This window comes from Colletotrichum abscissum (genome assembly GCF_030869225.1).
Source record: "Colletotrichum abscissum strain IMI 504890 chromosome Unknown Scaffold_38.1, whole genome shotgun sequence".
NCBI classification, from domain to species: domain Eukaryota; kingdom Fungi; phylum Ascomycota; class Sordariomycetes; order Glomerellales; family Glomerellaceae; genus Colletotrichum; species Colletotrichum abscissum.
The window spans coordinates 57,935-83,025 of NW_026850298.1; the positions used below are offsets into that span (position 1 = coordinate 57,935).

General features: G+C 54.1%; 10 protein-coding genes across 10 annotated transcripts; 4 read left to right on the forward strand and 6 right to left on the reverse strand.

Annotated features, from left to right (window-relative positions):
- Positions 1-1,165: 1,165 nt before the first annotated feature.
- Positions 1,166-2,347, reverse strand: CABS01_12474 (NADPH dehydrogenase; the record flags this gene model as incomplete). The annotated part of the gene is made up of 1 exon (XM_060545827.1): positions 1,166-2,347. One exon carries the CDS (start codon positions 2,345-2,347, stop codon positions 1,166-1,168), a length of 1,182 nt encoding a protein of 393 aa, XP_060396362.1.
- A 215-nt stretch (positions 2,348-2,562) lies between these two features.
- Positions 2,563-2,865, forward strand: CABS01_12475 (uncharacterized protein; the record flags this gene model as incomplete). Its single annotated transcript, XM_060545828.1, has 1 exon — positions 2,563-2,865. A coding segment is annotated over one exon (303 nt), but the record flags the coding sequence as incomplete, so codon positions are not given.
- A 2,758-nt stretch (positions 2,866-5,623) lies between these two features.
- CABS01_12476 (peroxisomal membrane protein 24) lies at positions 5,624-6,492 on the reverse strand (the record flags this gene model as incomplete). Its single annotated transcript, XM_060545829.1, has 4 exons — positions 5,624-6,131; positions 6,197-6,223; positions 6,291-6,406; positions 6,463-6,492. 4 exons carry the CDS (start codon positions 6,490-6,492, stop codon positions 5,624-5,626), a joined length of 681 nt encoding a protein of 226 aa, XP_060396364.1.
- A 1,082-nt stretch (positions 6,493-7,574) lies between these two features.
- On the reverse strand, positions 7,575-9,045 carry CABS01_12477 (uncharacterized protein; the record flags this gene model as incomplete). Its single annotated transcript, XM_060545830.1, has 4 exons — positions 7,575-7,618; positions 7,680-8,160; positions 8,226-8,655; positions 8,789-9,045. 4 exons carry the CDS (start codon positions 9,043-9,045, stop codon positions 7,575-7,577), a joined length of 1,212 nt encoding a protein of 403 aa, XP_060396365.1.
- A 1,105-nt stretch (positions 9,046-10,150) lies between these two features.
- Positions 10,151-13,215, forward strand: CABS01_12478 (uncharacterized protein; the record flags this gene model as incomplete). Its single annotated transcript, XM_060545831.1, has 9 exons — positions 10,151-10,477; positions 10,537-10,721; positions 10,780-11,525; positions 11,625-11,700; positions 11,757-11,825; positions 11,882-11,912; positions 11,960-12,860; positions 12,947-13,048; positions 13,109-13,215. The coding sequence occupies 9 exons, from the start codon at positions 10,151-10,153 to the stop codon at positions 13,213-13,215; spliced, it is 2,544 nt and encodes an 847-aa protein (XP_060396366.1).
- A 1,291-nt stretch (positions 13,216-14,506) lies between these two features.
- Positions 14,507-15,666, forward strand: CABS01_12479 (uncharacterized protein; the record flags this gene model as incomplete). Its single annotated transcript, XM_060545832.1, has 2 exons — positions 14,507-15,207; positions 15,276-15,666. 2 exons carry the CDS (start codon positions 14,507-14,509, stop codon positions 15,664-15,666), a joined length of 1,092 nt encoding a protein of 363 aa, XP_060396367.1.
- Positions 15,667-15,816: 150 nt separating this feature from the next.
- On the reverse strand, positions 15,817-15,999 carry CABS01_12480 (uncharacterized protein; the record flags this gene model as incomplete). Its single annotated transcript, XM_060545833.1, has 1 exon — positions 15,817-15,999. One exon carries the CDS (start codon positions 15,997-15,999, stop codon positions 15,817-15,819), a length of 183 nt encoding a protein of 60 aa, XP_060396368.1.
- A 440-nt stretch (positions 16,000-16,439) lies between these two features.
- Positions 16,440-17,534, forward strand: CABS01_12481 (brix domain-containing protein; the record flags this gene model as incomplete). The annotated part of the gene is made up of 3 exons (XM_060545834.1): positions 16,440-16,453; positions 16,515-16,571; positions 16,646-17,534. The coding sequence occupies 3 exons, from the start codon at positions 16,440-16,442 to the stop codon at positions 17,532-17,534; spliced, it is 960 nt and encodes a 319-aa protein (XP_060396369.1).
- A 361-nt stretch (positions 17,535-17,895) lies between these two features.
- CABS01_12482 (zinc-binding dehydrogenase) lies at positions 17,896-19,116 on the reverse strand (the record flags this gene model as incomplete). Its single annotated transcript, XM_060545835.1, has 2 exons — positions 17,896-18,099; positions 18,187-19,116. The coding sequence occupies 2 exons, from the start codon at positions 19,114-19,116 to the stop codon at positions 17,896-17,898; spliced, it is 1,134 nt and encodes a 377-aa protein (XP_060396370.1).
- A 1,833-nt stretch (positions 19,117-20,949) lies between these two features.
- CABS01_12483 (uncharacterized protein) lies at positions 20,950-21,231 on the reverse strand (the record flags this gene model as incomplete). Its single annotated transcript, XM_060545836.1, has 1 exon — positions 20,950-21,231. The coding sequence occupies one exon, from the start codon at positions 21,229-21,231 to the stop codon at positions 20,950-20,952; it is 282 nt and encodes a 93-aa protein (XP_060396371.1).
- Positions 21,232-25,091: the final 3,860 nt, after the last annotated feature.

Consider the following 25,091-nt stretch of genomic DNA (forward strand, 5'->3'; position numbering starts at 1 on the left):
GAGTTGCCAGGGAATTCGCTTTCGATGCGGTCTATCGAAGGCGAATAAGCTGAATTGCCGGTGGTGTCGAAGTTTTGGAAAGGGTGCTGGGGCTGCAGTCGCTTGGAGGTTTCGCTTCTCTGCGAATCAATCGCCCCACTCGCACTTTTTGGTAGGGTTCGGTTGCCCTCCTACCGCGTCATGTGATCTTTTTGGTTGAAATTCGCTTGGGGAAGGCGGGTGGGCGCTCGGACCATAAGTCCTCCGTTTTTTCTCCGGCCGCCGACCGCACTTCCTGCTCCACACAGGCGCCGACTTGTTCCCTTTCAGCTCCTCTTTTGCCGTTGAAGCTGTTCCGTGCCTCTACCCATGGACGATGGCATCCGACACATGGGACATCTGCGATATATCCTTGATGTTTAATGGTCCGACAACTCACCCAGTTCTTTAGCGTTAACGACCAGGCCTATAATGTCACAATTGATATTAGATCCCGCAGCATCTTACTCACTTCACGCATCCGTACCTAATATTCAGTTTCGGCACTTTGCGGGTCCCTTCTAGATCGATGCATCGGGCGAGCTACAGCCTACAAATCACACAACACATATCAGCGACAACTTGGAGTAGCACGCAACAAGAAGGCATGGGTACCTCATCAGTTTTGAGGGTCGTCATGATGAGGCTATATGATCATTCACCCTTAGATGCTCTGGACTCAGCCTCGGCAACCGTGATTCTCCAGCATTCACTTGTTATAAGACGACCCTGTTTATGCTTATCTCGTAGTGAAAGTGGGCAAATACCAAACCCAATCTAGACAGAACCAGGGCATGCTCAAGTGGGTAGGCCAGGCCGGCAAAAATGACGAGATTCTCTGCTACCAAGCAACGCCGTCAGTGCCAGGCAACATTACGCAGGAACAAAGATGTAAGTCAAACAAACCAGCACCGAACCCAAGAAGTGTTTAGGAAAGACTGTTACCCTCGAGCATCATTCTCCGTCACATAGCCAACATACACAAAAGTAGACAAAAAGAAAGTTGTATTCATGTGTATCTATATCGACCCTCATGGATCTTTTATCATGCCAAACCCAAAAACTCCAATGCTATGCATGTAAATGCCCATATCCTCTATACCATTCCCAGCCTCGGCCCGTTCCAGTGTCTCTTGGTAAAAAGAACTTAGGCGGAGCCGTTAACACCGTTGACCTTCTTGTACTCCTCGCTAAACTCGTACGTGTTGTAGCCATCGTTGCTCTTCTTCTTGTAGAAAGTAGTGCGGTCGTAGGGGGTGAAGGCGACGTTGTTCTTGACGCGGAAGACGAGGTCCGGGTTGGAGATGAAGTAGCGGCCGAAAGCAACGGCGACATCCCACTTGGCGTAGCGCTCGTCGACGGCCCAGCGGGCGCTGTCGCCGAGGTAGCCACCCGCGACGACGACGGGGGAGATGTTGTCCCACTCCTCGAGGATGAAGTCAAGCGTCTGGGGCTTGGCCTCGTCAAAGGGCTGCACGTCGTCCGTGACCTGGCGGGGCACGATGCCCAGGTTGACGGGGTTGCCGACGGCCTCGACGAGGGAGAGGTAGGCGAGCTTGTGGCCGGCCTTCTTGATCTCGCGGACAATGTAGGCCGTCTGCTCCCAGGTGTCGGGGCTGGTGGAGTAGGACTCCTGGAAGGTGGCAAAGGGGCTCAGGCGCAGGGCGACGCGCTCGGCGCCAACCTCCTCAACGACGGCCTTGACGATCTCGAGGAGGAAGCGGGCGCGGTTCTCGACGGAGCCGCCCCACTTGTCGGTGCGCTTGTTGGCCGAGTCGCGGGTGAACTGGTCGACGAGGTAGCCGTGGGCGCCGTGGATCTCGACGCCGTCACCGCCGGCGGCGATGATGTTGCGGGCGGCGACGCGCCAGTTGTTGATCTTTTCCCAGATCTCCTCCTCGGTGAGGGCGTCGGGCTTGCAGGGGCGGCCGGTCATCTGAACGTCGGAGGAGGAGCAGTACTTGAAGCCGCGGCCCCGGACGAACTCGGGGTCAGCGGCGCGGCCGAGGGACCAGAGCTGCTGGAAGACGTAGCTGCCCTTGGCGTGGATGGCGTCAAAGACGTTCTTCCAGGCGGCGATCTGGGCCGGGGTGGAGAAGTCGGGGAGGTCGAGATCGCCGACGTCGGCCGGGGAGACGGCGGTGGCCTCGGTGATGATGAGGGTGCCCGGGGTCGAGGCGCGGTCGGCGTAGTACTGAGAGACGAGGTCGAGGGGAACGGAGTCGTCGTCGGCGCGGTAGCGGGTGAGGGGGGCCATGACGACGCGGTGGCCGAGTTCCATCTTGCCGGCCTTGAGAGGCTGGAAGAGCTTGGTGTTCTCGGCGGCCATTGTGATTGTTTTGGAAAGGTAGGTTTTGAAAGTCGAAAGGGGGTATCTAGAAATGCAGTTCAAATGGAAGTAGAGAGATGAAATTTAGTGTAGATCAGAGTGATGGATGAAGATATAGCTTGTGATGATGGTTCTCTTCACTTGAAAAGAGGGAGATCTTGAGGGTATTTGTATATTCCAGAGACTTGGTGTAAGTCAACCAAGAGCCCACCACGGACGGCATCGTCGTGGAATCATCTGGAGAGTCCCACCAGGAACATGAGCAGTCCTCGGCACTCGCCCCCACAACTAGATCTTCCCGCAATGAGTTTGTTGATCCATTGGGCGAAAAGACTTTTCCCGTGGCCCTGGAAGGCTTAGAAATGACCTCCCCTCCGTCGTACACGGCGACAACTCGGCGAGCGGGTCGGACGCCTTACCGTCCATTTCTCAGCGAGCCACCAGATCCGCTCACTCTCCGAGCGGTGAAACCGAAGCCGGGTCCTGGTGCTTGTGCCTTGCACTGCTCCATGATGTGAAGGGATTGGGGTGGTGTGGGTTGGGTAAATGCCACTCCAAAGGTAGTCTGAAGAATCCGAGGTACTCTGTAGGGCGCTACACGCGGTGTTCCTGGGCGAAAAGGAAAAGTTCTCGAACGTATCGAGTTCCCCTTGGACGAGGTCTCCCTACTAGTGTTAAAAGAACTGCGGCTCCGCAACGGAATGGGTCCGTGTGGGCAAAAAGACGATGACAGACGATAACCTAGAAGGCAACGAATCATGAAGGCGAATTGGGCCCGATATTGCCAAAAGCGGGTTGAGCGTCCGAGCTCTCTTCGAGACTTGGGTGGGCAGCCACGTCGACAGACGAAGTTTTCAAGGGCTCTGCTTAGAAATCGTATAGTACGATGAACAGCAGAGGTGCCAGAGACTGCGAGGCAACGAAGACGGGGCGCGTGGGTGTCGGTGGGGTTGCGTTTGACAGCTTCGAGCTTGTGACTTGATCAACTTGTTGTCTCGCAACAGGGGGCCCAAAACGGTAGGGAGAGCACAGAGAACGTGGTGACGTCCCGGTGGTGATCAGTACCTTGGCCAACATTCAATCTTGCTCAGTGTCCAATTATGAAGCCTGAATGCAGCCTTGTCAGTTCCCAGACCAAGTCTTTGAGGCGTCGACACAGGCCCAAGAACCAGGAACAGAACTATACAACCTTAAAGTCGTCGGGAAGTTCTGACGTGCTGAGAAATGCCACGAGGTTGCGGCGAACGGCCCGGCGATTCAGATGCCTGCCCCACACACCATCGTCCTGCCGCACTACCGGACCTCGGGATTTTGCCGGGAACAAATAACAACAAGGCCAAGCTTCATCAAGAGCCCGCGGCGACTTGGCTGAGAGTGGGATGAAGCCTGTTCATGGTGTACTTTGCTAGGCAAACCTCCAGGGTCTAGATCAGGTAATCTCAAAGCCGTGGCTGGATCGGAATGCCATGGTAATTGCTGCCCCAGTACGTTACAGAAACAAACGTCTACTATGGGCAGATGATTGATAATCCTTCATGAGAGAACTTTTTTCTCGCAGTTGCAGTCTGCCGGTCCGAGATCTGGGATGATGGACGGAATTTTGGTGGTCGGCGATAAGCTTCAGTGTGGCGTGTGTCACCTTATCTCCTAACATCAGCCACACGCCACACCGTTTGCGATGGGGCCCACTTAGAACTCCATCACTGAGGTGCACTTGACATTCTGCAGCAAACAGAGGCACAACGAGGGAATCTCACGATGGCTTCAATCCCGAGCTCACCGTCCCCCACTCTCATTGTTTTAGAGTATAGAGACAATACGCTACTTCAGCTGACCCCGAGCTCGAATCAGGCCTCAGAGCACGATGAATGAATACCTGGCACTTATGAAAAGACCAACATCATCTTAGCCCACGGACATCAGCTTTGAACTCAGATGCCATGATCCTCCCATTCCTCCTTCTGAGGCGCTCCCTCGCATCATACTATGCTTCCTCTTCACACTCTTCATAATTAACGCCTACATAAGAGCCCACAACAGCCCTATGCCAAATGACACTCCGCGCGGAATCCGGGCAACGATCCCTGTCTTCGCGGCAAGCATCTAACGCAACAGCGGGGTTTTTCGCCCTCTCGTCCTGGTCCGACGCCATTCTCTACTTTGACACAATGTAAATGATAATCTAGGCGGGTCCCAAGGCCGCGTCCACTTCTTCGCTATCCGGCATCTGAGCCGTAGGATCCCATCCAAATGGGGTGGAATACACACCGAACTCGCGTTGTTCTACTGGAGTAACGGCAATGATCACATAGCGCACTTCCGTGCTGTTAATTATGACTCTGATCGCGCGTTTATCCACGTGAATCAAGAAAAGGAGGTCTGCGGACGTGAGACATCTAGAAGCTATACCAAACATCTAAAAAAAGAGTTCACCACCGGTGTGGCTACATCTCTTGGTGCTCATGCTGGAAAATCTGGTGCTCATGCTGGGATTCGAACTCGGGGACTCTCGTATGCGCTAAGCCTGTCGTCGAGTAGGCTGGTTTGCGATGTTAATTGTTGACCATGAACCACTCCACCACCCAGCCCAGTTTGACCTGACCCCCCGACCCAGAGGGGCGCCTGCTGTTGCTGGTGACGGGAATGGGATTGAAGGGGGGTATATACCTTTAAGATGAGGTTCATGACAATGTGCGGAAGGTACCTCTGCCTGGCCGTATTCATACTCGAATACACGTAGTCCCGTGGCGCATGTTGGACCTATATACCCGTGTTGGGTGTGATATACCCATGTTCGAGCAAGTGGCAGCACATATGACCAGGTCAGCCCTTGGGAAATAGACAGGTGTGGGACATGTCCAAGGCCATTTTAGCGAGTTCGAGCGACGCAAGACAAACGTTGAGTGAGGCGCAGGCATCAGATGCGTCGTCTACTCTACGACAAGCAAGGACTTCGGGAGTGGTATGAGGACGTCACCGAATTCCTCCTGGAGGGACCACAAGCAATAGACCACCTATCCAGAGACAAGACGCGCTTGGTGAGATAAAAGCCTGAATCGTACTTGTATATGAGTGAGAGACCGGTCTATGATGCCATGTCACGAAGCTGTCAAGATCCCGCCAGAGTTCTTTCTCATATGTAACTCATCATCCGGTCACGATATCCAATATCAACGAAAGCCAAACCCGAAGCCAGCTCGCCACCAACGCCAAATCGTCTTAAAGTACACGCCATCCAACCCACCAGAAACTCCCAATGAGAAAGCGCCGGTCCGTCTATTTGTTATGCCAGATAAAGTTCCTCAGCGAATCCCACTCGCTGCTCTGCTGGTAAATGTACGTCATGCTGCTGCGCAAACTAGGCTGCAGCTCCTGCGGCTGCCAACGGAACAGGTACATGACCATGGCCCAACTCGTGCTCGCAAAGACGGGCCACGCGTAGTAGCTGATCTTGGCCGAGACGTCGTCGCGGCTGACGACGGGCAGGCCCGTGCCGGGGGCCACGGCGAGGCGGGCGAGCGCCAGGACGACGCGCGCAAAGACGTAGATGACAATCTGCTGGTTCACGCTCGAGATCTTGCCACTGCGCGGCGAGCGCCCGCCAAAGACGATGTAGCCGCCCAGCAGGCCGGCGAAGAAGGAGTCGTAGGGCCCTTCCTTGCCCGGGCTGGGGCCGTAGTTTTTGAGGAGGTACATTGTGAGCTTGTAGATTGTCGCAAACTTGGCGAGGTTGCGGGCGTGTGTTCGGGTCGCGCGGAAGACGAGGCCTGCTTTTTGGCGGAGTCTGTTGAGGTTTGCTATGTTAGCCGGGAGGTGGTTTCGCTGGGGGTGAGGAGGGTGGTCACGTACGTTCCAGAACGGAAGAGGAATATCATGCTGTAGAGGGCCTAAAGTTAGCATTTTGACTCGACCATGAGAACGGATTGGAGGATGCGCTACATACACAAGGGCATGAGGAAAGCGGACTTTTGCGCCGTAGACGGCGCCATTGCGGGCGCCTTTGACGACGGCGAGAATGTCGTGGTACTTGGGGTCGAGGATGATGCGCTCGATTGCGGCCTATGAATGCGCGTCAGTCCATGCACTCTGGTCCTCGTTCGTATAGCTAGCTCTACCTTGAGGCCATCGAGGGCGGCGAGCGACATATTTGGCAAAGGTCGTTGCTGGGTATTGCGTGTATGTGTGGGCGGTCGCAGTGGCTAGCCTCGGCAATTTGTACTCTCCCCTAGTGGACGACGGAATGCGACGATGGAGTCGCTATCGGTTCAACAAAGCTTCCACTCAGCGCATGGAGATCGCGATCGTTTTGGAAAGGCAGCAAATGAGCGACAAGTACAGAGTACGTCTATGAAGGAGAATTTTAGGAGGGTTCGGACCGGAGGTAATGGGGAACGGGGTTGTGTAAAGTTGAGACGGACAAGTTGTAGTCGGGAGTCGTTTGGTGGTGGTGGTTGATGGGCGGTGGATGACCTTTGCGGCAAGGAGTGGTGGACGGTACCCGTACCTCGGCCCCAGGACCTGTCTGGTCCCACGGTTAAAGGTGGTATCTGGCTGGGTTCGGCTCTGGGCGAGTCACGCTGGAGACGGCCTGTCCCCAACCCCCGGTTCCCCACATGCCCCTATGACGCAGGGCCGGCGCGCCGCTAAGCCTTCCAGGGATTCGCCCGTCTGGGGAAAACGTCGTGGTGTTTGGGGGTTTTGGCATGTGATGACGGATGGCAATTGAGATAGGACAACATTGCCATTCAACTCCTAGTAGTTATGAACATTCAAACAATTCATTCAGTTTTGCACTTCATTGTAATCCATCCGGACAATAAATCGGCCTTCATAATAAATCATATTCGAGCGAAATGGGTGTAGGATTGATGACAAGTAGGGACAATTGCAAGAGTCAATTAATGTCTTGGGCCTCCCACGTGTCAATGAATTCCATGTGAATCTCACTTGGCGCCAGTACCCTGTGGCGGCATGAGCATTCCTTGAACCCCCGATTCTTCACATGTGCTTAAGACTTGCAGCACCAATAGTGCTCATCTCATCTCATCTCAGTCCCAATTCACAGCGCAACGGTCATAACTTTACGACTTACACCAAGGAGTTTAGAGAGATGAGATTTTACAAGATGAAACTGCGGCGTCTCACTATGACAGGATACTAGTTTGCGTAGACATGAACTCCACAGTCAACATTCCTGCCAGAGACGGCATCGAATCTCAATCCACCCTCAGTTCTTGGGCTCGCAGACTGCAATAAACGGCGATGTTACACCTAAGCAAAGTTAGCCACACAATTCATACATCAAAACGCAGAAGGCAGAACCGGCACTCACCACCAAAAAACAACCTCCCCGTCTTGGCGTCGTGTACAACAGTAGTAGTCCCAGGCAACACCTCCCCAAGCCCGTCCTCGATAATCTTCTCCCACACGTAGACGCCGTCCCCCTCCTTGCGAATACGCACCGCGGCGCTCTTGGGCCTCGCGTTCAGCGGGTCCTTGGCCGCTTGCAGAATCTCGATGCCCCGCGGGAAGATGGCGGCGTAGACGTCGCCCTTGCCGTCCACCGAGAGGTTGTCGATGGCGTATGGCACGGGGATGTCGACCACTTTCTTCAGTCCGTTGCCGTCGTTGCCTGAGAGCACTTCAAACACCTGCACGCCACCCGCCATGGAGCTCGGGACGTAGATGAGGCCGTCGAGGCCGCGGACGAGGCCGTTGGGCATGCGGTGACGTTCGGAGACGCGCTTGCATCCCGTCGAGGCGGAGCAGAATGATACGTCGCCGTCGCCCATCAAGGGGCCGATGAAGAATTGCTACAAGTTACGGTGCATCAGCTGAACCTGTTCCTGTCTTGAACATTGCATGCTTTTTCGCTTACCAGCCCGACTTTGTGGGGCCCATTTGCATTCGTAAAGTAGAATTCCTCGCTAGACAACGCAGCGATGTTATTCGGCGTCGAAATGTTGGCGCTGGCAAACGTGCGGACGTGCTTCATCCCCATCGCCTTGGGCCCGGTCTCGAAAACTTCAATCGTCGAGTTGGCGCCCACATTCTTCTGGTCTAGGAGGGTGCCAGTGACGGGATCGACGGAAGGGCCATTGTTGACCACGAGGATCTCGACTCTATCGCCCTTCGGTGCGTCAATACCCGTGATCCCGACGAGCTGGAGCAGTCCGTCGCCGGCGGTGCCCGTAAACCCCGGCGTCTCGAGAACGCGGTACTCAAATGCATCACCCTTGGGTATGTCAATGTCCAGCGCGATGACGGCGTCCCGCGTTGAGCGGCCCGAGGCGTTCATGTGCTGTGCGCTAGAAGCCGGAGCGGGGTGAGATTAGCTTGCCTTTCCGGACCACACCGATCCGTCCTGGGAACGGGGAGCGGGGCGATAACACGGGACGGGACGGGTACGGAGATGGGAGGGGCTGCTCTTAGAATACGTACTTTGGTAGCCATTGCTGGCGAGAGAGGGGATCAGAACAGGCGAGGAAGAGTTGGCGCGTGGCTTCGGACAGCCACATATCCTCGCATGCCTGCAGTCTGGGGTCCTCGATGCGACGGCACGAGTAGGGGAAGTCGGAGAGGCGCTGGAATTCCTTGCCGATTCCCAGGCCCAGCCAAATGGGATCCTTGAGCACGAGCTGCAAGGCCACGCCGAGGATCACGGTGAAGATGATGCTCGTTTGGAGGATGAATCCCATGATGAATCGATGTAATCTAAGCCCCCCACGATGCTTGTCGAGATGCGAAAAGACAGACGATATCTTGGCGAAGGTTTGTTCCAGCTTTATAGTTACGGGAAATGTTGGGAACAAAACATGGCAGGTAGGGATCCCTCATTAAGCGAATTCAACGCATGAGGTCAGATCCTTCGGGCACTACCGCTTCGTGATCCACTGTGAAGTAAGCACGCAAGGGCTTGTCAGAAATAAGGTACTTCTGGATGCCGAGCTCCGTTCGTTTGCTTGGAAGGTCTAGTCGAACCTCAGAAAATCTCAATTATAAAGGATATATCTGGTTCGACATGGGACTTTGGTTATTGCTACGACTTGAAACTGCGTGAATGACGACAGGCTCCCCGACTACAGTGGGTCGACCGAGAGTCTCCTCCGTGTCCGTCGGGTCAGTGCATCGCCGAAGCTCACTAAGTCTCTGAGGAGTCTCCGTGGAGCCAGAACTACGGTCTGACCTTCCAGCCGGCCGAAGCCATATCGGAGGGTTGCGTTGAACCGTCCCTGCTTATCTGACCTTGCACTTGATTTGTTGCCAATTTTGTTACCAACTAAGACAGGAAAGAGCAGCTGATAGCCGCCCTGCTCCTCATCTGAGGCAGCTGTTGGTGCCTACTTTACTTGTTGCCTCCTTTGCCAAAGTAGCAGAAATAGCAGCTCTTCTTTCTTGCCCGCAATCTTCTCCTTTTTGAACTTGGTCTGTCTCGATATCGGATCTCCTTCCTCTCTTGTCAATCCATTTTCCGCCATTGGGTGTTCGTTCCGTTCTATCTGCAGTCTCCGATCGAGCTGCGTCGCACGCAGCCTGCCTAATGCCAGGCTGAACACCCAATAGGGTGGTCAGCACCGCGTCACACGACACCATCTTTATTGATCGAATAGCTCAAGTGAGGCTGAAATATTGACTCTTCGCGCCCAGCCTGACCCAGTTGCTGATGGTTGCATTTGCACCCCTGTGTAGGCTCGCAAGTCATGCTTATTATCATGCTTAACCCACCTTCTTCCTGGTCTCGATGTCGGCCGTTCTTTAGTTCCACTGCAATAGTCCGTGGACCGATACCACCCGGTCTGAGCGATGAACCGAGTTCTCGGGTCTCTGCTACTTCTTGCGACAGTAGCTCGATCAGCAGATAACATCCACAATGTGACGAATAGGTGGGACGTCTTCTGGCAGCTCGCCGACTTAGATGCGCAATTCCCCAACAAATCAGGCAGTGTCTATTTTGGGAGTCAAAACTACACATGGTGCTGCCTCAAAGCCGTCTACGTCGGTCTAGACATTTTGAACGGAACGTTGGTCATCGCCAATAACTCTATTACTAAAATAGGAACATCTACAACAGGTGACCTTCGAGACGCCGCTCTCCGAAGTCAGTTTCCCTGCGACGCCAAGTACAACGATGTAGGTTCTGAAACCCCCTTTCTTCGCCGCAAGAGAATGAGGGCTCACCAGAAGCACAGGCACATCTTGGGGGCGCCCCTGAGGTGCAAGTCCAATATGCATGGTTCATCGACAACTGCCCAGGCTGGTCTCTCAGTGACAAGTCTAACCTGAATGCTTGGCTTCACTCTCTGTCGGGTTTCTTGCTACCAGCCGTGGTATTCTGTCTGTCGGTGCCCAGACGAAGGAAACTTCATGTTTATCGGTACGACAACCCAGCGATAACATGCCAGGATTCGTGACTTGCTCTGACATCGCTGTAGCGCCTTGTTTGTAGCAGATATCGCCGGCATCAAAAGTATCATTCCAGCAATTATCGGTGCCATTTTGGCAGGCATAATTGTCACAGTCGATACGATCATATGGCTCTCCATCTGCTTCGCCTTCGCCGGCCCCATGATTCTGAGCGGCCTCTATGAAGCGTTGCTAGATAACCGGGTTCTGGAGTTTCTCAGAGACAAAATCCAAAATAAGCGACTGACGCTCGACATGCGGTGCCGTTGCCTCATGCTGGTATTGATTGGGAACCTTGATCTCGCTCTAGACCGCGAGACCCTGAAATGGGGGAGACAAGCATATATTCCCGCCGTATCAGCAATACCTCCGGAAAATGGGCACATATCACACCAGGATCACACTGCACAAGGGGAATTTATGACAGGATCAACGCCTCAGGAAGCTCGTACTGTCGAGAACAGAGATATACAACTTGGATCCTTAGCCCATCGAGAACAAGCAACTGTCAATGATGCCAACCAGGATTCCCACGGTAGAACCTCGCCCCAAACTGTCGCAAACTCAACATCAATGGATACAGAACCGCCGAATCAGAGCATCAGACGGCGTTCATCCGCTCCGCAGCCAAATGCGAACAACGCCGCCTCAACGCAGGCATTTCCACGTCATTCCACTGGTCACCTAACGGCATCTCCTTGGCGTCACATGGAGACTTTACTCTATGATCTACGGCTTTACGATGATGACAATGTCTCTAGGGGCCAGTCTCCGCGTCAGTGGGCCAGGCACAATTGTCCAGATCGCCCGTGCGACCGGCGTGAACACATCCAAGAGCCATGGCCCCGATCCCGGGAGACTGAGCGTTGCATAGTTAGAACCAAAACCCGACTCCGAACGATGTTGCACTGCCAGTATTCGTTCGGGTCGATTGTTGGTGCACCAGTAATGTAAGTACCGTCCTTAAGAAAAAGCGAGGCAGTCTGCGGGTTGCTGACTATTCCAGCTTCTTCCTCGGAGGATTTATCTTTTCGTTCCTAACTAGCCTTGACGAGTTGGGAGATGAAAACATCGCGTAGGTCTAGTTTCCATATCATCCAAAGCCGCAAACTTACTAAGAAAATTCTGTAGGGAATCCATCGCTTTTGGATCATGGTACATGGTGAGTCCTCACTTCCTGGCTACTATTCCTCGATTAACTCAAGCTAGATTATTCCTCATATCGCCATCATTTCCGGGTTACTACTTGCTGGAAACAATCCCAACATCCTGGAGGGGGTTCTGGCAACAGAGCGCGATCCGGAAGATCCCGAAGATCCAACCTACGTCTTTGGTTTCTTACGCTTCGATCTGGTCTATCCCAGTTGCTACAAGGTGGCCTGGCAATGGCTTCGCGGCCACACCAAGAAGCAATGGATCGAGCAGCTTCTGACAGTCTATAGCAGAAGAACTGATGTCGAGTATCGAGGCCACGAGGATATCGATGGCGATATGAAGGATCTACGCTTCAGAACTACCTTGTCGCTCCTCGACTGGTTCGTCTTGCTCTTCCTCACTCTGCTCCTCGTCGGTATCCCCTACCTGTTCGCATTCATGCTGGCCTTCTTCACGCCCCAGATCGGGCTGTCCTGCCGCTCCCTGACGTTCTTGGTCTACTTTGGTCTCCAGCTCGCGCAGATTGGTCTATGGCTATGGGCTTACATCGGCGCCCCGGGCGACGTCACCAACCCCAAACGCCGCATCAGAGCATTGGACATGTTTAGAAAGGGAGGCTGGCTCGATCATCGAAAATTCTACGATCCCTCAACGGCTCCGTGGCACGAAGACACGCACTCGCCCAGCTCCAAGCTGGCGGACTTCCTAGCCCACGCCAGCAAACCGGGATCCTGGACCTTGCACACTTTTTGGTCCTCGCTGTACTACTCGTTGCAAATCATCTTTGGGCTGAGCGCCGTTTTTGTCAGTCTCGGCGGTACTTTGATGCAAATCATGGGCGTGTACCGCACCAACATGTGCTTCGTCAACGTGCATTACTGGTTGGAGCCGAAGGAGAGACGTCCCCCAGTTGTGTTATCGGTGAACAGCCGGGAAATGATTAATTCCGCCACAAGTAAGTCACATACGCAGTTTCAATATCAAACGGACTTTCTGTCCTTTTTGGGGGGAGGGGGAGACCATGGGTCTGACAAGCAGCAGAATACTGGAAGCCAGTCGCCATTGCCGCGATAGCGTTCATGGCGGTTGTGAGCTTCGTAGGCTGGTGGTACCAGCGACGTATGCGCGACGTGTTTGGGCAATGTGAGTGTATCGAGATACGACAGTCTCTTTGGATGTGGGCGTTTACTGATGATCATTTAGTGGTGAAGAAGATTGACAAGGTTGAGTTCGAACGTGAGTGGCCATTCCGCCCCCGACCAGCTCTGGGAACCATGACGAACGGTGCCATCGACGGACAGCAAAACTAGTTGGTATTGGGAGGCCAGTAGCTAGTGTCGGTATTTGCTCTAGACTTCCTCGGCCAGGAAACGGCAGAATTGACGCTGTCTCGAGATCTCTTGTTCCTTCCGACCAGTATTGTGAATCGTTGTTGTTCTCCAAGGCTTCCGCGAGATTCCCTGTACGATTGACTGTCGCACGGGAACACTGAGACCACAACTTGGCAGGAGTGCGGTGCTGGTTGTCGATACAGTGTCCTGGCTCGACCGGGCTTCCTGCCGAAGTGAATTTCGACACGGAGTGCAAGTCCTTCATTCATTACAAGCTACATTCAGAGCTCGTTGCCAGTCTTTTACTCACAAACTAACGTGGCGTCACCAACATCCAAGCGCTGATTGCTATGAATGTTGCTTTCACTGACATGACGACAAGGCATACTTCACCTTGAAATGTGACCAAAGTTCAATAATTTACCTTGCCTTGATTGGCGGCGTAGAGGTGTCGCGTTGCTTGGACAGGTAGCAGCCACAGGAAGTAACCGTTTCTTGAATATTGATACTTATGCAACAGCGGCTTATGATGCCTTAGAAAGCAGTTGGTATGCCACACACCGAAAACACGGCTGTCGTTTTCTGTGCTTCGTCCAATATAGATGCAATCATAAGACGAGCGCGGGAGCAACCGCCCCTAGGTGACTAGAAGCCATAGCAAAGGTGAGAAACTCGAAGTGGTGAACGTTAGGCACCAGCAATTGAATTGTGGTACCCGGACCAGGATTCGAGCGCAACCAACCAGCATATCCAATGTCAGCTCGCAGCTTCTGGGGCCCCTGGCCTCTCACCTGTGCTGTGGAGTCTTGAGAGCCGCAAGAGGTAATCAATATTTCTGACAGGATGAACAGCATAGTTTATTGGAGGAGCTCTACGAATACACCGCTTCCTGCAGGGGAAGCCGGGATTTTGCGTGGGCAAAGCGGGAAGGATTCAAGAACAGGAACTCAGCCCGCGGAGCGTTCTCCACAGCGTAGATGCAATTGATCCTTCAATGGCATCCGTAGAGGCATTCAGCAAGCTTCTGCTTCCTTAGTAGGCAGCCAAATTGAGATGACCAGGGACAGAGGGAAAAAGCCATCCTTGGTCAAGTCAGCTCGTGGAGTTGACATGATGCCACAAAACTCTTGGTACTGGCTCCGACATGCCGCGCTTACAAGACGCGATGGAAATGGAAACACATAAAGAGTCCATCATGAGACGCCTCAACTAGTTTTGATGTATCGCCACCCATAGGTCGACAAGAAAACCCCCCAAGATTAGAATCATAATGTTCAACCTCGCGAAGACCCTCACCGCAGGCCTGGCCCTCGTAGGCCTAGCCGCCAGCACGCCGGTATCTCTCGACAAACGCCTGCCAGGCCGCGTCGTCCGCGCCGGCGACCCCGTCGTCATCGACCCGACCGGCAACTACATCCGTGTAAGCTTCATGAACGACGGCACGCTCATCGGCGGCTACGCGGCGAAAGAAGGCTCGACCAGCATCCTCCGCGTCGTCCGCTCCACCGACGGCGCGCAGTCCTGGCAGCGCATCGGCGAGGTCTTCCGCGGCGAGAGGGCGACGCACGACATTGACAACGCCATGCCGATCCAGCTGCCGGGCGGCCGCATCCTGTACGCCTACCGGAACCACGACCGCACGGGCGCCGAAGGGCACTACACCTACTTCCGCATCTCCGTGTCGTACTCGGACGACGGCGGCGCGACGTTTAAGTATCTGTCTACCGTCGAGGAGCACGTGCCCAACGGCGTCAACGGGCTGTGGGAGCCGTACCTGCGTCTGGCGAGGGATGGCACGCTGCAGTGTTACTATTCGGCCGAGAACTCGGCTGATGACCAGGACAACTTTATGAAATACTCCAAGGACGGCGGTCAGACTTGGTCGGCCTGGATTCCTGTCTCGGGCGGCGATCGTTTGTCCCGTGACGGTATGGTCGGTGTTGCGCCTATTGGCAACGAAGGAGACTTAATGTAAGTTGAATTGCAATTAAGCTTCCCTACCCATCCGGAAAGAGAAACTAACAGCGAGCCCTTCACAGTGCCGTGTTCGAACACACCAGAGAAGGCAGGTTCAACGTCGATTACGTCCTCTCCCACGACGACGGCTACACCTGGGGCGAGCGTGGCAGCCTCTACACGGCGCGCAACGGCCGCATGTCGGGCGCGCCGCAGGTGTACAACGTATGGGGCACGCTCGTCGCCAGCTTCATGACCAACGAGGACGTTGAGGGTGCCGACGGCTACAACTTTGGTGAGATGAAGGTCATCACCAGTGTCGACCACGGTAAGACATGGAGCGGCAGTGTCGTGACGGGACCCGCGCAGGCCCATTGGCCTGGACTTTTCAACAGGGACCCGACGCATTTCCTGGCGCTGTACTCAAGAGAGGGTGTCGGCGCTGTTAGTCAGTTGTATGAGTTGGTGAACTAGGCATAGGGGTCGTTTAAGAATCGGCCAAACTGTCGCGTATTGTTGTTTGGGGCTGTGTATGAATGGTTCACCGTTGGAGTAATATGATAATGACTTGGATGAAATTGTTTGACTGTTGCTCGTGTCGTCGAGCACGCTCTGTGCATGGTGTCAAATCATTTTCAGAAGATGTAGCTGAAGTTCAATAACGACCTTGGCCAGATTGTTCTCCATAGAAAGGATACGGATGTCCTCCATCCACTGTGGAAAATACGCTGGACGTAAAATAGTTGACATAGCTGCCAGAGGGAACGGACTGAGCTTGAGATGGGCCAGGCATTTGGTCAACTGCATTTGGCGCTGCCTGCGATAATTCGTTTGCTGGCAGAATGGAGCTCGTCTGTTTCTCCGAGGCTTGCGTTGAATCAGGAGCCTTCACTGCCCCTGTTTTCTTTTGTGGATTCTTCTTCTACTTGACGGGTTTCCTCTTCCTCTTCTTCAAGGGCTGTTCGACAAAAATGGGTGTAAGCGCGTGTTAGATATTACCATATAAACCGGCAGTGTATTTTGATGACGTTGCGATAGCTGAAGCCCTGCAGGTGGGACCAGCTGGCATTCTTAGATACAGGCACCTTTGATGCTGCGGGGTGATAAGATAAGAATTTACATCCTGACGATAACGATAAGCAATTTTTTTGACGGCGGCTTCAACTTTACCGCAGAATTGAGATCAGTTCGCATCCCAGCCACTTGCATCAAAGACCCGACGGACGACAAATTCGACCACCGGCACAATGCTTCGTCAAATGTGAGTCGCGGCAACCGCACAACGTAGCCATGCAGACAAGTAGCTAATAATTGCTCAACAGAAAACCCCGTAATGCTCGCTCCAAGCGTGCGCTCGAGAAGCGCGAGCCCAAGGCCCAGTACGTTCCCCCGATCTGGACGAACAAGTTTGACCATGATCGCAAGCTAATTCAGCCATCTTTCTCTCAAACAGAGAAAACCCCAAGACGGCATTGTTCCTCCGCGGAAGCTCATGCTCGCAAGTGACACAAGATGCCATCAACGAGCTCTACCAGATGCGCCAGCCGCTCGCCAAGCGCTTCGTAAAGAAGAACGACATCCACCCCTTTGACAACGCCGACTCGCTCGAGTTCTTCTCGGAAAAGAACGACGCCTCCATCCTCGTCTTTGGCCACACCTCCAAGAAGCGGCCCCACGCCCTCACCCTCGTCCGCACCTTCAGCTACAAGGTCTTTGACATGCTCGAGCTCTACCTCGACCCGGACACCTTCCGCACCCTCGCCCAGTTCAAGGGCAAAAAGGTCCCCATCGGCCTCAAGCCCATGCTCAACTTCGCCGGCACCGCCTGGGACAGCCCCATCGCCAACGAGTACACCCACGCCAAATCCTTCTTCGCCGACTTCTTCCGCGGCGAGCCCACGGACAAGATCGACGTCGAGGGCCTGCAGTGGATCGTCTCCATCACGGCCGACGAGCCCACCGACGACGCCGCCAAGCCCGCCATCCGCCTTCGCGCCTACACCATCGCCACCAAGCGCAGCGGCTCCAAGGTGCCCCGCGTCGAGGTCAGCGAGATTGGGCCCCGGATGGACTTCCGCGTCGGCCGCGTGCGTGAGCCCGAGGAGGGCATGCTCAAGGAGGCCATGAAGAAGCCCCGCGGCACCGAGGAGCGCACCAAGAAGAACATCACCACGGACGCCATGGGTGACAAGATGGGTCGCGTGCACGTCGGCCGCCAGGACTTGGGCGAGCTGCAGACGCGCAAGATGAAGGGTCTGAAGCGCAGCAGGGACGTGGCGAGCGAGGACGAGGGGGAGAAGGGTGACGCGGAGGAGAAGCCCAAGAAGGGTCGCAAGGAGTAAAGTGCTTGGAGTGACAAAAGAATACGGCGACGGTTATGAGAAAGAGAGAGAGAGAGAGTGTGTGTGTGTGTATGTGTGTATTGCGGAGGAAACTTGATATACATATCCGAGTGGGAAAAGAGACGACGCAGCGGAGGATCGACCACTCATTGGCGTTTTGTTTTTGGTCAGGAGGCATCCCACGGTTGGAGTTTTGAGCTTCTTTCAGCAGATGGTCGGCAGATTACAAAAGCAGGAACAAAGTCGCAAAAAGCATTTGAAGACCTCTATTCATTCCACTACAGCCATGCTTCTTTCGCTAATGTAGGCCAACTAGGTGATGTTCGCGCTTATGGGACATCAACTGACACGACCACCTCACTCACAGCTTCAGTTCGAGATCCGAAACCCTCCAGACCAGACGCTCACCGCTAGGATCCCTCTTTCTCAGCAGCTCAATCGCCTTTTGCGCTCTCTCCAGCATGGTGGCGCCCTCGACAATCTTCTGCTTGTTGGGCTTGATGATGCCCTGCTCCAAGAGCGTCGGCACAATCTCTCTCTGCATCTTCTCCTTGAAGAACTCATTCTGTGTTACCGAAATATCAGCCTTGCCCATCTCATGGCAACACACTCACTCGACGAAGAAACGAATGGAAATCCAAAAAAAACTCACCGCAAGGTAGAAATGCGTCCTCACCCCCCGGAGCTCGACACCATCAGCCCACTCCCCAACCAACACGGTCCCCACCTCCATCTCATACTCCGGCTCAACCTCCTCCGTCGCGTCCCTCACAATGACAGGCAACATGACCGCAACCTTTGTCCCCCGGCCCGCAATCTTCGTCAACGGTCTCAGCGTGCCCTCGACGGACCCGATACAATCCAGCACGAACGGCACGCCCCGCTCACCGACGGCCCCCAGGATCTTCTCCACGACGTCGGCGTCCCGGTAACTAAACGTCTCCCGCGCGCCCATCGCCCTCAGCCGCGCGTGGTGCTTCTCGCTCGCCACGGCCAGGACGTTCCGATATCCCCAGCGCCGCAGCACCTGCACCGCGTACACGCCGACGCTGCTCGCCGCGCCCCAGACGAGCACGGCGTCGTCCCTCGCGCGCGGGACCCATTCTCCCCCGGCGGGTCGAGGCCACGGCAGCTCTAACCCCAGATCCGCCGTCACGGCATGGAACACGGTGATCAGGTTCGTCGGCACCGTCGCCGCCTCCTGCGGGGTGACGTTCGCGGGCAGCCTGGAGACCAGGTACGCCGGCACCGTCGCGAGGTCCTGGTGCGCGCGCTCGCTGAAGCGGTGGAACGCAAACGTGAAGATCTTGTCCCCCGGGTTCAGTCTGTCGGCGTCCGCTGGGTCCTGGTCGGGGCCTACGGCGACCACGGTGCCCGCTGCGCCGCCGCCCATGACTTCCGGGTGGTTGCAGAGGAGGCCGCCGTCGGCGCGGTGGAGGTCGAGGGGGCTGGAGGCGGTCCATTCGTTGAGGATGAGGATTTCGCCTGGTCCCGGGGGAGTCGTCTCGCGGTCGAGGAGGATGAGGGGTGCGCGTTTGGCGGGTGTGGCGACGGCCTTGTGGGTTTTGGGGATGGTCACCATTTTGTGCGATTCTTTCTCTCTGACGTTGGGATTACGAGATGGTTGTGTGTATAGTAGGGAAGATTCAACCTGCTTCGCGTACAAACGAGTCTGATGATGGCGTAAGAAGATTGTCTTCACTACAGACGACACCGACACACTTGAAGTTGAGAGATTCTCGTGCCCATTTTGTACTCAGTCCTTACTTATCCCCACTAACAACTCCCAACGAAATTTGAAATGTCAAACCAACAGAAGCTCAGCATTGCATTTGGATCCCAAATCACCACGGACACGGGATGCTGAATAAGCTTGGCGCAAGGGAGTTTCGGCCCCGGTTTGTGGTTGATGTCGTGATTTCTAAGCTAGATGACTGGAGAAGGGATGAGCCGTGGCTCCCCGCTTCCATCCAATCTATTAGCATTCCCCTCTTGTCCTCTTCGTCCGATCTAGTCCCTATTGTCTGCCCTAAATGAGTGCTTCTGGAAGGGAAAGAGGACTATTTCAGAAACTTGGTTTTTGCTGGTGCTGTGTAACTTGGCAGTTACTTAACGAGGGTATGTTACGTCATGATGGCAATTCTTGATTGCGATGTTCGATTTGGAGCAAGTAAAAGTATTCCGTCGTACCCAAATGCGTTTTGCTATGAATCCTTAGATGTTGGGTACTGGGTATGCATTGAGACAAAATGTCAATTGATTCTCTGGAATTAGCCAGAGGGATGCTTGAATGATCATACTGAGCCGTGTAGGGACAAAACCGGCCTAAATCCTTGACTTGGGGCAACGGAACTGCCGCCAAACGGGTCCGAAACCCGGTCTTTGCCCCCCGACCAGTCCCACTTAACCCGGTACTCGCTCAGTCTGCCGGTCGGCAAAAATGGGGAACGGCCTACTCTTCCATTCATATCGTGTCGAATCGCCCGACTGGGCAGCTGATACGTTGAGCGCGCGCTCGCGCGTCTAGTCAGTCTGATGTTGAGACGCCGAGTCGAGTCGCGCCTCTGACTTAGGTACTAGGATATCCGGACTTGGTCTAGATACCTTGGCGGTCAATGAGGATGGTCACTGCGAAAATTGTTCATTTTTTCACGTGAAAGGATAGCAAACTGGAAATAGAGGGAATTCGTGGTGTTGTTCTATCAAGGTCCATGTCCCATCTGGGGAACCGGTAACACCTCTTCATATCCCTCCAATTCCCCCGAATTTTCCAATGTGAAAAAAGGAAAAAGGCTGAGCGTAGGTGTCGACCCAATCCTTGGAGTGTGGCAGCCCGTAAGACGATGGCTTGCTCCCCATATTCCCGCCAACCCACCATCGTTATCCTAACCCCAGCCAGGCGCGAGAGCCGTTGGCGCCCCCTTCCTCCCCCTCTTGAGCGGGAACAAAGGCAACCTCCTCAAGCTCCCCCTCTCTCCTCTCAGCTGGGTTCGCAAAAGCCATCTCTCCTCGCGGCACCTCCCATCTCACCCAAGGTCCGTCTCTGCCGACACCTATCGCCTAGCGACAGCTTGCAAAAAGGGAGCGGAAAACACATAGGAGACGAGACCTTTGTTTGTGTTTCTTGCCCTTATTGCGTGCCGTTATGAAAATTGTAAAGAAAATGTTGATAAAATCGTTCAGAACCCAAGGAAAAAGTCCATCAGGGTCCCCCCACACGAGGGGAACCCCATGAAGATTCCATCCAAACTCCGTTGCGCCATTTGGTATATCCGTTCATGGCATCCATAATGAAGAAATCGCTTCATCCGTAACAGTCAAATTCGTCTGTTCTTCGTCAAGATCAAACCGCACGTTCGCTTATCGCTGATCGCAAGCACACAAGAGTCCACTGATAGGTAGCAGCAAGTGTGTTTTACATGCGCGAGGGCTGGTTGAGAACGTTGTAGCCCATGGGGCCGACGGGCACCGTTCTCTTGGTCTCGATGCCGTGCTCGAGGTCGTAGCGGTAGGTGGGCGGGTTTCCGACCTCGCGGAGGGCCTTCTTGACTCTTGATCGGAGGGAGCGGCGTTCCTTGACGGCGGGTGCTGCTGCTGCTACTGTCACAGCGGGGTCCTTTTCGAAGGATTCCTTTTCAAAGGAGCAGATGGTCGAGGTCTCGGAGAAGGTGGAGGGTGCGTATGTTGCTTTGGCCATTGTTGCGGTTTGAGGGGTTTGGATGATGGTGGATGTGTGGTTAATGGTGATGATCGTAGGTAGGAGATGTGGTGAGGGTGGTGAATGTGGTGACGGGTAGCTTCTTGTAGTATTGCTGGTGGTGATAGCGTCTGATTGATGGACGATTGGTAGAAAAGGCTGATTGATTGCTGACGCAGGCCAAGATGGAGTATTGGTAGAGGCTGGGCGTGGCATGCTCTTTATAACTATGTTTTCCAAAACGAAGCGTTGCACCGCCTCAAATGCCATGGAACGCAATGTCACTGTATCCTGCATCCATCCTGTACCTACGCAGTAGTGTACACTACCTTGGAACCTAAGGAAGGTATCAAAGTATCAAAGTATCCTTTCGTAGGACTCATCTATTCCAAGCAAAAGCCGGCGGCGTGGTTCGGGGCCCCCAAAAACGGGCGCAGAAACCTGAACAAGCATCTTCCCCCCTTTCCTCGTCCCAACCCAAGCCATCCCATCCCATCGCACACACACACACACACACACACACACACACGCACTCGGACAGACGCAACTTGCACACGCATCCTCCAAAGATTCCGTCACTGGGAGAATTACCCCCCTCCCCTGGTCCTATCCCAAGGCATCCAACCAGGCCCCCGGAACAGATCAAGGTCGTGTATCCACACCATTGCGTCGCCCAAAACCAACAATTGGGCTTGCGTGGGCGTGTGACGGGAAGCTTATTGAGCTTAACCTCTTTCGCCCCCTCCCTCACGCCGTCATATTCACAATATCATACCGCAGTATTCACTAGGAGCTCTTAGCAGGACTAAACCACAACAGGTAAGTAAGACCACCCAAAGGGATTCCTGTACAGGCAAGACATTACGCCGGTTCGCGTCAGTTTGTCAGTGCGTCAAACTGCCCCCCTCTATCATGAATCCTCTAGTGGTAGCCTCGAAACTTACTCTCTCCCTGCGTGAGCACGACGCTGTAAGTAATAGCTTGCCAGTTGCCTAGCAAGCCTGGCACTGAGCAGTTTGGCAGTGTCGCTCTAATCCTCCTTGGTCCGATAAACTTCGGCCATGAGTCACTTGGCGCAAGGCTCAACCCTGACGATGCGTCCGCCTACATCCGAATCTTGCTGCTTCGCCATCCTGCATTCACTCTCGCATGGATCACAAGAGCATCACGGCGTGCCTGGCAAAGTCCCGTACGGACGGCAGGGCAGCAAGGCGGCAATCGAAAATCCAATCCAATGCGAGCAAAGAGCAAAGGAGAAAATCTCAATTCATCCCATCATCGCCAAAACTGACAAGCTGCGATAGAAAAGTTTCTTTCTTTTTTTTTCTAATTATTGCGAAACCAATGCCACTTTGGCATCTTGGCGAACCCTCCGTTCAACTCAGCCCCAAGCCATCGCCGACGCACTATCTTGACCCAATTGATTGAGGCTTTCCCGCGCGCATTTTGTCGTGGAAATCCACCAGTGCACGACAATTCGCTTTCGTGCTAGGCTTTACACTGCAGTTGCTGTGGATACCATACCGAATAGACTCATCAACTCATACCACGTTTAGACTCACAGTGACTACGCAACGCAATCACCTTACGACGTCAATGTCATACCTAATCAACTTGGAAATACGCATACATTCAGACATTGAGATCTTCTCCCCCGGTCCCGTGGTAGTGGGTTCCACGGACCACGTAATAAGGCAAGGTATTGGGGGCGGATACAGCAGATCAACGGCCAACGCGGCCGTTCGGTTCCCGGCACCGCTACCAACCAAAAAATAAGCGTCAGATTTACTTACCCCCGCTCCCCTGCCTCCAGGGCTACGCAAACCAACAGGCACCAACAACACCACAGCAACTCTAGCGTAGGAATTGATCCGCCATAGGACGAATAGGACTCGTAACATTGTAAGACGGCAAGATAGACCACCGGTCGGCTGTGCATACCTACCTCGTCGAATACCTCACAGTATACGTGGTAGACAGTCTCAGACCTCTCTCTCATCGCAGTGAGAAACCTGAGATCTCGCCGCCGGTGAGATTCTTTCCTGCGTCGTGAGTCACTCCCCCAACGCGCCCGCCATTGTTACAAAAAAAACACACACAAAACATCAACATCTGGCGTTTAATCTGCCCTGCCTGGGAATGATTTCTCCACTGCGCGGTACCAATTGTAAGACCCCGTTTCTACCTTGGCGATGGATACCCGCGATAGTTATCTCGACTTTTTCTCGGCGAGCCAGAAACGCCTGAACGAATAATTGATTGGATCAGCAGTACTACGGGGGAACGCCGTGACGTTTACCTGTACGAACACTTCCACTGCCGGCCGGTACACGCCGGACTGATTACCCCCCCCCGAGGGGCCAGATCAGCCCTAATGCGAAGCACCGCATTACTGCGAAAGGGACTTTGGGGCTCCGGTGACTCCTCGCCTGACAGGCTCACCAGTCACCACAACCCGAACGAGTTCGCCGGTTCTCGCTTCATGTCACAGCCTACCTAGCGGTACGTATACAGGCAGATACTCCACCAAAGTTAGATCGTGAGAAAAAAGTGCTGCATTACACGCGGAATCCATAGTAATCGTGCACCCTCCATCCTCGTAAACCCAGCAAGAAAAAAAAAATTTTAAAAAAAAGAAAAAAAAAACCCTCCAACGAAGAAAACATCTCGCTAGAGACGAATGAACAAACGTGTCCCTCGCCCCCGATGTGAACCTCCCACGCCGGGTGAGCCCCTCCGAACTCACTCCCAAGATGCCCACCCATGTCGGCAGTCATCCACTTGAAGCAATCGTCGTCACAAACGCGGCTCTGTCAAAGAATCCTCATCTAACACGCCCTGAGAAAAAAAAGCTTGTCTCCCCACACGATCTCTCCGAGTCCCTCGGCAGGCCAAGGCTCCCTCCTACCGGCTCGGCTTTCCCGAACGAGAGCCGTCCTGACCCTTCCATTGGGATCTGCCTATGAGAATGGAAACCCCGTAGCCTGCCTCCGTAACGACGTATCACACCGTAAGGCACCATCGAGTTAGGCTGCCATTACGCTTCGACGTCGGGCTATAGGCGGCTGGGGCAGGCCGTCCTCAGGCTTCCATGGCTTCTGCCCGAGTTACCTAGGTGGCGCCTATGTTCTAGATCTCTTCCCTGACTTTGCTAAAGTTGGCAGGTTTCCAAGCGGCGGGGCCCAACGAGATTCATAACACGAAGGGGTTCAAAGAACGAAACGTTCAAACCTCGTGAAGAGCGTGTGTGTGCATGTCAAGGATTCTGCAATCTAGGTAGGCTACCTCGCCCGCAGCCTACGGAAATCGACTAGAGGAGCGTTCGAGCTTTCACAGACTTTCTTGTACCCTGGAAAGTATCACCAGGACACGCGCCTTCTTCCAGAAATTCTTCGCCTCTCGAGCCCCGTGATAAAGCCAGACATCTCTCTGGTTGACTCTATGTGACTTTATACTAGCAAGAGCTCTCAAAGCTTGGATTTGAGCGGTTATCAAGTCCTGAACCACCCCTCATCTTTCGTGTCTACATATCTACCTTAGTATACACCCATGCCGTTAAAAGATGATTACCCAGAGTAAAAAGACGAAGGTACACCAGGTCGTAGTACAGGTCAAAACGTCCTGGTCGTTCCCTCGAGCTATCTGAGGGCGGTAGGTAAATTGTCAATCACTGGACGCAACACCCAAACATCACGCAACTTCGAAAATCTCAATGAAACACAATGAGAAAGATGAAGAACAAGGGCGCCGGCAGAGGGATTAAGTAGAATACTCGACCAATATGGGCCGTGACCGTGAGGTTCACTGTCTCTTTTCGTGATTCACTGTCGTCCGAGAGAGAGCTGTACTATAGAACTTCA